The sequence below is a fragment of the Lycorma delicatula genome, chromosome 1, assembly GCF_047948215.1.
Source record: "Lycorma delicatula isolate Av1 chromosome 1, ASM4794821v1, whole genome shotgun sequence".
Lineage (NCBI taxonomy): Eukaryota > Metazoa > Arthropoda > Insecta > Hemiptera > Fulgoridae > Lycorma > Lycorma delicatula.
In genome coordinates, this window is record NC_134455.1 from 173,876,946 (window position 1) to 173,891,565 (window position 14,620).

Here is a 14,620-nt window from a genome sequence, read left to right on the forward strand (position 1 = left end):
AAGGACATCATCACATTATGTTTAAATCTATAGATGTTTTGATTAAGCATCACTTTATGCTTTCACAATAATTCAGTATATTGATTTGTAACTTTATTACGGTGAACAACTTGTAAGAGGCCCTGTCACGTAGTTTAAGATATAACTAACAGTTTATTGGCAAAAACTTACATAACAATCGACAGAAGGTGTTTAAAATGATGTCCATCGACTTCTACGCACTTGTCAACATGTTTGACCATGTTCCTGTTAACTCTTGTTAGCTATAACCAGTTATATCCTGGACGGCATTGGTAATGTTTGCCTTTAATTTCTGCAGAGTGCTCCTATAAACAATTTGTTTTAAGTATGTCTACAGAAAGAAGCGTGGATTAGTCAGATCAGGAGATCTTGGTTGCCACAGTCTTGGAAAATGATTCTTCCATCGAAAAAATCCTGTCATTTCCATAGTATAGTGAGCTCTATAGTATGTGGGGCTGTCCTGTTGCAACCAGCTGCTATGTTCTTTCTCATACAGTAAGGGTATGAACTGTTGGATAATTTCTTGATAAACGGCAGCATTCACAGTTTTTTAAAAAAAATCATGCGTCGTAATATTCAACCCCTTAAAACCATAAACCATACGGATATTTTTTGTAGATGTAGGGGAGATTCCAAGAAAATGTACGGGTTTCGATACCCCAGGTCCGTTTGTCCTGATTATCAACATACCCACCAAGGTGAAACCACGCCTCGTGTGTGAAAAACACACGTTCTAAAATAGCAATGTTGCCTCTAATGAAGTTCTTGAACCGTTGATAGTAGCGAACCATTTTAGCATAATCAGCATTAGTTAACTCGTGGAAAACCTTCAATCGATACAGATAGCAGATAAAATTCCAGCATTATCCTCACTGCAGTGTGGACGGAACCATGTGAAATGTTCTTTTCCCGACTTATTCTCTGCAAAGATTTACAAGGGGAACTTCTACCTCCCGGTTTAATGTCCGGTACGACTGGTATCGCTAAAACTGACCTGTGTCGGGCATGTTACTAGACTAACACAGAAATAACCCTTTTCAGTGGTGTTTCCTCTTCAAATTTCTCCCTGAACTTTCAACGACACACAACATGAGATATCTTTTCTAAATAATTTTCCATCCCGGATACACGTTCTTCAACAGTTAACCGAATTTCAACAAACAACAACACACAATTACGGAACAATGTTCAAAATCCACTATTTGATATAGACAGGCAATAAACAAACGTGCAGGCAATAAACTATCCTTCCCACTCCAGCTCCAGTCGTCCCAACATCTTCCATATTATTTTAGCCACCTTACACCCTATGCATTCTATCAAAATGCATCATATGCATTTTTTTTTAAATACTCATTTAGTATAACTACTGAGTGATTTGGTCAGTTTAAGTTGAACACTCTGTTAGTAGAGGCTTTAGTAATCTATCAGTTATGTGTTAGTTTAAATTTTAGTTCTATCACTTTATTGTTATCTGACTTTTGTTTTATTTTGGTCACAGACACTGTTCGTGCTTCCGGATCACCTCTTCGATCGGGGACGCCTGTTGACACAACACAAGGTTATATGTCTATCTTTCTACTTTTTAATTGCTATTTCTTACTATGTTTATCTTTGTAGCTTTTATTTATATTATATTATGTTACAGTTCAGTTAATTACAATTATCTATTTATTAATTATTTTTACATTTTATATAATTTGTATGTGTAATTATAAGCCGTTTCCGAATTAAAAATATGAATATTCCGTTTTACTGTTAAAAAATAATATTGGTATTCTTTTAAGTTGAGTTCATATTTTTATCGATTTTTCGTTCACTCTATTGATGACGTGATAATTTATGTGACGATTCGCGATAACTTGTGTCACTTTTACGTAGAATTACGTCTAAATAAATATTAATGATTTCATTTGAAAAAATTATCAAAATTCGTAACAACTCATATTCGAAAAAAGAAAGCATCTAAATCACATTCTTACCACCTTAATTATCTTTGTGGCACATGCGACTATTATCTACTCGTTCCTGACCTATTTATTTCAATTTAAATTATTAGGTCTTCTATATCTTCAATCTTTTCTACATGAACATAGACTATGTGATAGGAATATAAGAATGCATGTGAGGACATACCCGAATTTAATATTTAATAAAATTAAAATGTGTAAAAGTAGTGTTGTAAGAGTTTAGAAGTGGAGAGTACCCATTGTCCTTAATCGTTAATGTGCAGCGGTATCCGAATCGTAAACTGTTTGCAAGAGAATGATAGAAATTTCTGTTGAAAAAGGATACAAACAAGATTTTATTATTAGATAAGGTTTAAAAAAAAAATCGTACATCTTAGAAGTGAGAAAAGTGTGTTTTTCAAGTTAGAAATTTAATGTGAAATAAAGTGTCAATGAACAGTAAATAAAAGAGTTAAATTTGCGGAATTGCTACTTTTATGAAAATGTAGGATCCCAGCCTGACAAATTTCACTAGAATACCAGAATATCTGTAACTACTTTTGATTATGTATAATGTAAAGATCGAGCGACGTTTGAAACTGAGTGATACATACTAACTTTTACTACATTACTATTCCAGTTGAAATATTGATGGTGACTTCAAAATAAGTGAAATTCAGAATTATTTTTGTAGTATTCCAATAATAGTTTCAACACTATTTTCCTTAAATTTTTATTCAATAAGGTAATTATTAATAAACAGTTAATTGTAATCAGTAATACAAAAGTCACCAATTCAAATATCTTAGAAATGTATAATTTTAATGAAATATACTATAAATACGAAATATACTAGCCATCTAGTTTCTGCCTTTAGGATCCCCATTGTGTTCGTATCCTCCGGGTTTATTCAGAACAATATTTATAAATATCAATTAAATCCTGAAGAACTCTCTCTCCTGCAACGGTCCTCCCGTTCTTGACATAGAAATTCTGATACGTTCCTGCTGTAGACGAATATATCCTCTTTGGTTCCCTTTCGATTAAGAATATATATCAGTAAGGGATCAATGTAGAAAGCTGGAAATCGGATATGTTACAAGACGCAGAGTTAATTATTTTTACGTTGAATAACGAAATCAAAAACAATATTAGGTGATTGCTCAAGAGGATAAAAACACAATTTTATCTCAAAGAGGCTAGGACCTCAACCTATGGCTTAAAACTAATCCAGGGATAATACTAATCCTGGAAATTTGAAAGCAATAGTTCGGTTAGTCCTCAGGTGATGCTGTTGCAAACGGACAGAATCGCCACGAACGTTTGCGTTTATATATTAGGTTCTTAATTAAAATAATCAAATAAAAATGATCCATTTTAATAAAAATTATTCACAACCTAACCGAAAAAATATAGGACATTTGTTATAGAATAATTTATGACTTGTAGACTTATTTACATAAATATTCTTTAAATATTTAATATCGTTGCGTTGCGGTTGACTTTGGTTCGGCTCCAGTAAGTTAAATAAAATAACCACTGAGACTGCTGCAAGGAAGAGAATATCGTTTTGAGAAGTCTCTTATATCAGCCACTCATTTATTTCTTGTGAGTGGTAATTTCTGAAGTTTTGCTAACCTTTTCATAATAGGTAAAATACACATAAGTTATAATTAATGTTCTATTTCCCTTACTCTTGATTAGCTTCACTTGTTTTTATAATTTACTGAAAATTTGTCTTTCCCGACGACAGCATACGAAGATATGCTTGTGAATTTTGCCATTCCCTTTCTCGAAATATATAACACACTACTTGAGATTGATGACTGATCATATACTGGACTGGAGTCTGTATCTCTGATTCAGTCGTTGGAGACAATAGTTAGTTCTGCTTTTATTACCTTCATTAACGGACGCGAAAGTGGCTTTATTTTTTTATTCTGTTAGCCAAATTCTCTGTAGTTTATGCTGAAACTATTTCATTTCTGTTGAATACCGTAGCCTTAAAATGTTTATATTGGGACGTGTTACCGCTTGATTCCTCTCCTGACTAAAAATAAATGATTTTATTTGATTTCTTGTAAATTTGTCTTTCAGATATTTCACATAATTTTTTCTTTAATGAATTAACCGAAAGAAAAAATTAATAAATTAAATTTAAACGATTTTCTTGTGTACTAATTTGTTAAAAACTTTATTTAGTTTCATAAAGTTTTCATGAATTATATAAGTAAAAGGAATTAACAATTAAAGTAATTAGTTTGATAAAATTTTGTATCATTTATAATTGATAAAATCAGTGCAAATAAATTTTGAGAAGAGTGAATTTTTATTTGAAAATTAGAAATTGTTTTTGATTTTAACGGAAAACGGTAACGTAGAAGAAATGAAGATCTTATATAAGTATAAGAATTAAGCAACATAAAACATGGTTTTTGTATCATGAAACGTCGAAAGAAGAAACTAAAAACTATCAAGAAATTATTAAATTTATTTTTTGCTTTGATCACCATAAGGGATTACTACAATGAGCCACAATGCGACTACAGTGTAAGCAGTAAACTAATATCCCACTAAGAACATTTCAAGATATTCTTGCAATTAGAATAATTTAGCAAAGATTTTTCCATTATAATACCGTACTTATCGAGAAATGGCGGCATTGATTTATTTTTTATTTGCGTTGGATGAGTTACCATGGATTTTCCATAGTAATCTCACATAAGTGCTTTACTATCGGTTACTAATTTATTATTTACTGAATGTAATGACAGGGTGACCTGGAAATGCGATGGTTATCGGTAATCTACCGCAATTTTCGGTATTCACTTCTTTTTTCCTCGTGAAACGGAAGATGCACCATGGCATACAGTGGACCCTGCAGCGTGTTGCGTGCAATACATACATGCTCAGAAGGATTAGCGTGACCTGGTGACAACATAAAACAGGAGAGTGCAGCGTTGGTTAGAGCGGCGAAATTTCAGTTCAGTTTGTTCTTCAAGCTTTTGAAACGTTTTGTAATGTTTTTTGAGGAAATAATTTCTAGTCTACTATTGGACCCGGAAATTTATCAGTCGAGTGACGTAAAATTTGCGCTGTAGGAAAGAGAATTTTTATTACAGTTTTGTCAAAATTTGTATTAGTGGCAAATAATAGTATATTCTCACTTAATAAATGTAAATCTTGATTTTTTTTTTATGAGTTCTGCTAATTAAGAAAACATTTAAACACAATTCCAGAAACGATGATTTCGTGGTAAAGTAAACTATCAGTTAATAGATTGCACGCAACTGAAATTATCATCCTTATAAAAGCTGCATTGAATATTTTATTCAACCCAGTAAAATTGGAGAAGTGAACCGCAGTTTAACGTTATTAGGTATTCTAATAAGGTGTAAATAAGTACACTTACTAAATCGTACATTTACCTCCCAAAAAAAGCGTCAAAAATGTTTAAAATTTGCACGATAAATTGAAGAAAGTGATTCGTACTTAATTTTTTTTTTTATTTGAAATGTTAACGGCAAAATGCTAATCAGTTCGACACCATAGTACTAGTAGATTTGGTTTTCTTTTTGCACGATCATGCATTCTAGTTTTTATAAGTAGGTAAGTATTTAAATTAATATCTTAATTAAAATGAGGTTTATCATATCAAAAGATAGAGATAAAGTATATATAAATAGTTTTATATTTATTCCAGAACATATTCTTTTTACATCACAGTTCTCCATGTTTGAACAAAATGGTCTTAGAGATTTCGAGATGATTTCAATCTCAAGCTAAAATACATAACTCTTAATACTATATCTTTATCCACATCAAGGATTTTAAGGAAGCATCTAACTCACATGCAAGTGATGAAGTACCTAGTAGTTTTAAAATAAGATAAAAAAAAATTATGGGATTTTTCGTAAAAAGAATATTTAATATTCAAGCAAGCGAAATTTTTTATGAAGAAGATTTTTACTAAAAAAAAAGTAATTTATAAATTATAATGACAAAATTTTGATTTAGTACGATTCTTAAAAATGGTAATTTTACTAAAAATGTAGTAGAAAAATTTCTTTGAAAAGGATATTTAGTAGAAAATCAGAGTTATTCAAAATAGCAAATTTGACTTTTGAATTTAGATCTTTGCTAAGAAATCTAGAATTAATATTTCCCGTACTTTTAGGGATTTGAAATATCTATTGTAAAAGTTATTTTTTCTTATATTATTTTTATTTTCTAAATAAATAGGAAGAGTTCTAAGCTTCCTAACTCTGCAGCGGGCTTAGTACTCTTTCAAGAAACTTACCTTAATCTCGATTAATGTTGTCGAAGAACATATAGCTAAGTTTAAGATAGAGTCAAAATTAGAAAATTCCTTTAGAGTGATTATAAATTTTTACAAACTTCATATAAGTATATATATATATATATATATATATATATATATATATATATAAGTATATGTAATTCCTATAATTATTTCCTAAAAAATTATATATTTGTAATATTTAAATTATTATTTACTATTATTTATTAAATTTCCTGATAGATTTATAATTTTTTTTTACTCTGTTAAAGTTTCCAATTACTTGCAATAATAATAAAAATAATAATATTTTTATCGCCTCCACATCTCTCCTTTTAGCCATTTACAAACTATCACTGTAATGAAGCTCTGGTAAGCTGAAATGCTTACCAGAAATGGTTGTAGACATAAGCATTACAAGAAAGTACAGCAGAACAAAATAATAATCATAAAAGAAAGGAAGACGAAATTTTGAATAAGAAATCAGAAATTAAAAGTTATTATTCAATTATGTTGTAGGGTAGGGAAATATTGAGTACCAGACATTAATTTATTTTAAAAATTAATTTTTTAATTTTTGATGAAAAAAGAAAGGTTATGTATAGATTTATTTACTTTATTTCTAATTGAAACTCTTTATTTTTTGTAAATAGTTAATGAAAAAAACTGTTTCCATCGAACTTAAGATTAAAAGTATGTAACAAAAAACATTATTTTTTGGAATCATTAAGAGAAGTTACAGAATACAGAACAACTGGGTAAACTTAGTTTGTATAGAGAATGTTACACACTACCTCGATTCATTAAGATTACAAGCCCTTAAGATATTAATTTCATAGTATTATTTTTCGTAAACAATTTTGTATGATAATGGTGTTTAGTTTACTAAATTTGTGATATCTGATAGTAAACTCGGTAAATCTATTAAGGCAATATTCAATAAAATTGGTGATATAATAACATTTGATTGCTTGCGAGTGATATGGATTATATATTTCTTTTTAATTTTATTAACAAAATTAACAAATAAAATTTAGATTTAGCTAAAACATTATTTAAATAATGAAAAATTAAACTTTTGAAAATAGATAAGCGTAAATATTCCCTTGCTTTTTTTATGGTAGAAGTATTGTGTTAAATTTCACTTATATTTTTTATAACTAAATTTAAGCAGATTTTTCATCCATTATTTATAAAATTTATTTTGCAGGTAGTGTTTTCAATACAATGTTCTTTGTGAAAAGAATATATCAAAACGTATAGTAAGTAAATACAATTCTAATATTTTTAGAAACATTGTAAAATTCAGAGTTTATTACAGTACAGAACATATTCCTGTAGTCATAAATAATTTTATTAGTATTAAAGCTTATTTTCCTTAATTCATATGCTCCTTAATTCTTATTCTCCGTTTATAAACGTTTTGAGGCAATCATTAAAACTTCTACCAAGTATTTTGCTCAAAACTGAAAATATGGCAACTATCAAACTCTACTAAATTTTAAGGAATTTTATATTTATTTAATTAATTGTTTCATATCTTATGGTTTTTGTCAAATTAATTATATTAAAAATTCAGTATACTTAATGTTGTTTTATATTCCTTCCACTACTGGTAGTTATAGAAAATCAAATAGTTGTGTAAATCAGTGGAAATTAGATAAAAATTAAAAAAAAGAGATGTAAATTTAAATTTCCAATTTACTGAAGGCATGAAATCATTGTGAACGATCCAAAATAAATTCCTCCTTTCAATAACGTAATTAAAATAAAATAATAGTATAATACACGCGCGCGCGCACACACACACGCACGCACATATATGTATTATAAATATATATAATATAATATAAGAGTAATATTTCAGACAAAATTAATTTATTTCAGTAAACCAAATAACTGTTTTTAGTAACTTATATTTAAAAATAATAATTAAAAAATGTTTGAAATTAGCTTTTCTCATATGCGTTTTGCGTTTTATCAGAAAAATCTGTCAATTATATACTACTTTATATTTTCACAACATCATAAAAAATTAATTGGGACAAGCAAACCTTTTGCTCAAAGATTTAACACTTGTACATTCTAGCGGTGGCAACATTTTTTTTTTCTTTATAACTTTTCAATTTTGTTTCTTTGTTATTTGTTTTCATTCTGTATGTTATTTTAATCTATTATTACTTACAATAACATTTTAACTATATTCAGTATTTTAATACGAATCTAATGGTATAGTATTACCATATTTCATTTTGTAATTTTTGTAATATTATATCTCATTTTTTCAAATTTTTTACATTGTTATTTCTTATCTCGTTTTACAAGAAATAATAAGCTTTATTATTATTATTAATATATTGGTGTTTGTTTTTATTGTAACTGGACACGCGCTCGTGCAGCGTTACCTTTCTCTTGATTATTTGAATCGTGGTTTTATAGTTTTTTGTACGAATATATTATTTTAATTGTATAGTAAATGTTTTAGTTTTGCGTTATGTGACCTTGTTCGTTGCTTGTACTTACATAGAATCGAAATGATGATCTGAAATTTCCTTCCCCCTGAGGAAATTTCCCTAAAGTTCCATCAATATATCGATATATCTCCTAACAAACAAAAGATATTTCGTAAGTGCACATCATTATTCTGACGCAAATAGAGATCGGATCTGGCATTGTAATAAAAACCAAATTTTGTCAGAGCAAAGTATGTAATTTTTGATACGATAGTGAATTAAACATATCGAGGGATTGATATGTTTAATTACAACTAATATGTTGCACATTACAACTAATGTGCACTGCAGTGCTGAATGGTAATAAGAAATTGAAAATTCTGCAGAAAAGATTCAAGTAGCTAAGAACTTGAATTCTCAAACGGTCTTTTTTTCGTTGAAACTACTTGAATTTTAAAACCACGACGACGAAGAAAAGTAAAAACAAAACGAGTTTATTTCCAGACTTTGGGGTTGACTGCCGAAAAGCGGAAAAATGTTTTCTTGTGAAATGACGGTAGCAGATCGGTTGTATGAATCATGTTAAACACCTTTACAGAATATGTTAACAAGATACAGTGATATTTTGGATTTATGCGTCAGGTACGTAGCGAATGAGCTTCAAAATCCAGTTTTTTACCCTTTAAACTCAATCATAATTACAGTTTTGTCGATCAGTCACAAACGTGAATATACAGAAAACTAGAGATTTTGGGGTTTGAAAACAAAGAGCCAATTAATTGTTCGATATCACTTAAAATTGTACTTGGTTGAGTTGTAAGTGGTGTGTTAAGACTTGAGAGGGTGGTTCGCTGAGGTGGACCACTCTTGATGACTGACCGGGGACCCCTTGAGTTCGTGGGTAATAAAAAAGACCGAGACTTGGATTGATCCCTCCCTAGGAAGGGTACGGTTAGAGGCAGGCATATAAAAGACCCAGTCCCCGCCTATGGGTGAACGACCCCCGCGGGGAACGTCATAGCCGGGTCCTGCGGGGAATCGGTAGGTTAAAGGTAAAGGCAAACTCTGAGGGTCTGCAGTACATTAGCTGGTCCACCCTCCTAGATATGGGAGGAAATAAAAGGGATGTGTTAAGTACGGGGGAACGATCACATTGAATCAATTATGGTCGCGATAAAAAATATTGAGTTCCCCCTATTGTACGTATGTCTAGTGTAAGTAAGCTTTTAATAACATGATTTTTTTTATTAAAGATTTCCTTTTAACAATCTCACTATATATAGTTAAAGTCATTTTCATTTTTTCCCAATAACCGTTGAAACTACTCAACCAATCATGATTAAATTTTAGAATTTGTGATGATAAGGAACTATAGCTTCCTTATCATCACGGAAATGTCCACCTTGGTTCAAATCTCACTGCTGTTCGTATAAATCAAATGTATAAATAAATAACCTAGAACTTCTTCTACTAAATTTAATGACATTGAGTAAATGTCGACTTCTCTACAAAGTTATTATGAGATTTATTAAATTTAACATCAGTTTCTATAAAAGACTAATTGTATAATTATCGTTATAAAAGTATAAAAATAAATTAATTTGATAACAAAATTGAAGGGAATGACGACTATATTTAACATAATTTAGATGGTTTGTGGGATATTGAATTTCGATATCATCAGAAACATGTAATAACAGACAAGTAATATTTTTCATCAAAAAGTTATTATGTGTTTTACTAAATTTAATGTCATTGTCTAATCTGGCGACAACCACCGAGAACTCATCCTTGGGCTAATAAAGTAACACTCTGTAGATAGTTATATCATGAATTAAGAAGATCCATCACGGTAAACTATGTAAATAATCCGCATAAATTCTACTTTATTTTGGTAAAAATATTTTCATTACGTGTAGGTAGACGAGGACACTGATAGGAAGAACGTCTACTGCTACTATAATGTATCATCGTAGAAAACGAGAATCTACTCCAGAGCACTATCAAAGACTTGAAGAGCAAAGTATAAACTCAAACTCGAGTTCAGGCTTCAGCAATTGTTAGGTTTCAAATTAACTTTTGATTATTACTCTGTAACTGACTATCTGAATTTGAATAATATTCAAATTGATAACATGATTAAAATACGTAAACTTTGCAATGCCAAAAAGTGGAATGATGAAAATGAACTCCTGGACTTTGCTGAACTTGGGGCAAAGTAATTCTTGAACAACTTCAATATCCTCCTGATTTCATAAAATATTTGATTTGGGAACATATCTTTTATCTAAGATTTCCGAATAATCCTTTTAACTTTGATTAGGCTAGCCCACACGTAATTACCAAAAACAACTTCCAATTTTTTACGTTATTGCGCAATCGAAGCTGAAATGGGAGATATTAGTTTAATAAAACCGTATAGACAATGTATAACATTACTTCAATAGTATTCAAACAGAATACAAATCAAACCAGCACAAGGCATAGGTGTAACTTAATAGTACCAAAAATCATTTTTACATCCACACACTCGTCTAAGAACTGTTCTTAGTATATAGTGGTATATGAGTGTGGCATGCTGTTATATGGCATACTCCTTGAAAGAATACGATCAAACTCCATATGACTGATTAAGCTTCAGTAGTCTTGTTGTTTCTAAGTGTCCGTTGTTGTATAAAAGAAACTTTCAACAATCTTGTTAGCTTGACTTTTAACGTAGATTTACTCTAAGAAAACGATTCGAAATTGTTGTTTTCATATATACATCTATGACTGCAAAAGAATCTTCTTTCTATGCAAGTAACATACAAAGAATCTACGTTCATGAAAGTAATTCAAGCGTATCCGGATTGTTCAATGGACGGAAAATTCTGGAAATTTTTCTCAAACTTAGAAAAGAAGTTGTGGCAATAAGTCAAATACTAATCTGATCACTAATAAACTATGTATGAGAAAAAATGTAATTCACCTTTAAAAAATATAAAATCAAACACTGCCGTGAAATCTGACAGCTTGATCAGTGTTGACTACTTAAGCGGTGCCAATACCTGAAGAGGTTTGTTGAACAGAAGAGTTTAACGTAGCATTTTTGAAATAAAATGGAAAATCAGTAAACCAATAAAATGTTTAGAAAAGAAACTGCTGAAATCAAGACAACATGTTTATGTAAGAAATACAATTTAGGGGCCATATAAGATTAGAAATGAGCAATGTTTTCAGTCGAAGTATAATTTATATTGCAAAGTTTCAGGGCCGTAGTTTTGCGAAGAAGTCCTGGAGAACCATCAAGATCTGAGAAGAACAGAGAAAAGGTCAAAATTTTTCGTATTTCTTCATTTTCTAGATTTCAAATTCTTAAATCAATTTTTTTCTGAATCTAAATTTGTTTTGTGCTCCTTTACATTTATTTTTTTATGGAGTCCTTTACACTCCTCCTGCTACATTTCAGGTCCATATATATAATTAATTAATATTTAAAAATATTATTCTCAAAGCAATTTATTTTTCTGAGGTATGGACTTTCAAGCCTGTTTAGATTTGGCAGTCCCTTAACAACTCCCTTCCGTTCAGTGTTTACATTACATCGTACGAAGTTACTTAATGTTTTTTCGATATTACTGATTATAAATTATACAATTATCCAAAATATAGGTGCTTCAATTTATTAATAAACCAAGTAATTAAGAACAATGTGATAGAATTTTTTATAACTACAATTATCAGTTTTCAGAAGTTATATAAAATAGACCTATTGATCCTATGATGGTAATTTTTCAGTTTAAAGCTTTAGAAAGATAAATAGATCAAAATTTCTTTAAAAAATTATACATGTTCAATAAGTTGTGAAATAATAGTTTATGTTAATATATTATTCGCAGCTACATATTTATCATTAGGAAGACTACTTGTTCATGAGTGTTTATGAAACATTTCCGCAAACTGGCTCTGCTAGTGAAAGTCTCTATTTCATTACCTCTTTTCGTGTATTATTAAACCTTATTCTGAAAAACCCAGTATATAAGATGCGATGTTAAGCAAATGTATTACATTTTGGTAAACCCTTTCTTAGCACGTTTTTTCATCATGTTGGAGACTCAATATATTTCAGTCAAATTAAGAAAAAGACGTAAAAATGGAGAATTGTTACCATTAGTTGTTGCATTGATTTTGCAGCCTGGCCCAGTTAAAAAAATAAGCTAATTTAACAGACTAAATTAGATATTATGATTTTATTATTAATGTCTGATAACTTTTTAAGATAAGTTTAGTTATCTATTTTTTTACACATTCAAACAATATTACCATCTGTCAGTACTATGAAGTAGACCCAATGCATAACGGAGGAGGTTAATTGATAAACTATGAAACAGCCATATTATACTATACGACTATGCTTTTATTCGGTTGAAATTAAACTGTGTATATTGTAAAACAGCTTTGTCCTAGTTACAATAAAGTAATGAATGACAAACTTGTGTTAGAAACAACTGTACTAAACTCAATACCGAACGTTTCCGCGTTATTAATTTTACATTTGTCTTTAACTGATTTCAGATAATCTACAGTGTTTCTAAATGTGGATACAGTGAAATTTCTCTATTTAAATTTTAGTCTATTTCCTTATATGTGTATTCATATGTTTAATTATCATATCGTATCGTCTATTTTTCACAATATATTTTAACTGTTCACAACCCTTTAATTAACAATGTAAAATATTTTAACATGAAGCCAAAGTTTATATTCATGTAATGACGAGAAGACTGATTTGATAGACGACTCTTTATAATAACCAAGACTATGTATAAAGTAAAATATTAAAAAACAGTGATCTATCACAAAAATGAAATACTGAAAGGCATAAATAATGGAACAAAATAAGTAGTTTTATATATTGTAACTCCTATATATATATTTATATCGAAATTAAGATAGGGATAATAAAATGAAATTAATTTATGGTTTGAAAAATTTTGTGAAATAAGAATATAAAAAGTGTTTTTTTTTAACGTAATTATAATGAACTGACAATTCTATTAAGTAATTTTCTAATCCAGGCAAATAAGATTTTAAAATGTAAAAATTACTCGTGACAAGGTGAAAAATAATAATAGAGAATGGAAACCTGTATGTGTCACATATGAAATTTCTTTATTTTGTTGTTTATAGATGATTAAAGTTGAAAACTGACATTTTCAGCGGTCTGTAAAAGTCTGAAAAGTTAAATTCCTATCGAAACTGATTTTTATAGAAATTTGTAGATCTTTCAAAACCCTACAATCTGATCCGTGGTAGATTAAAATTTGACAATTTGTTGCTGAGATAATTGCAACAACACACGATAAAGCTTATTTTTGTTTAATCAATAATTCTTGCAAAAATATATGTATATATATATATGTACTTTGATTTTGCTGGAAAATCTGACACCTGATGTCTTTAATAAGTGCTTTTGAGAACGTTACTCCCAGAGGTGGTCATTTTTCAGCTTTTCTCTATCCTAAGATCGTCCTACCCGAGTAATATTTGGTCGCATTTAATCCAGAAAATTTCTGTTATCATGTCCAAAAATGTTTTGGGCAAAATATTCATTTTTAACATGTTTGAAATGTTTTAAATTAACGTAGAATTTCTCACGAGCTGCTTACTCCACCTTACGCCTCGCCGGCAGCGCAAAACACTTTTGCGCGTTCTACTTTTAAACACTCACCACGAGTTGATTACTCATTCAAACATAACCAAAGTTTTGATGTTTACTTTTAATTAAGCGTTGGTTTCATCCCTTAATACTAATAATTATATCGCAGTGGTTTTAAAAAAAAATTATATCGGCTCCTAGTGGGCTACAATTTTTTTTACACTCTTGTAAAAGATGCCAAAACAGAAAATTCAAACAG

General features: G+C 29.6%; 1 protein-coding gene across 1 annotated transcript in view; it reads left to right on the forward strand.

Moving 5' to 3' along the window:
- The window catches only part of LOC142317711 (zwei Ig domain protein zig-8-like), a 342,158-nt gene that overhangs the window by 144,954 nt on the left and 182,584 nt on the right, over positions 1-14,620 (forward strand). The window contains exon 4 of the mRNA XM_075354258.1: positions 1,523-1,582. Coding sequence (XP_075210373.1) covers positions 1,523-1,582 — 60 coding nt within the window. The remainder of the gene's footprint in view (positions 1-1,522; positions 1,583-14,620) is intronic.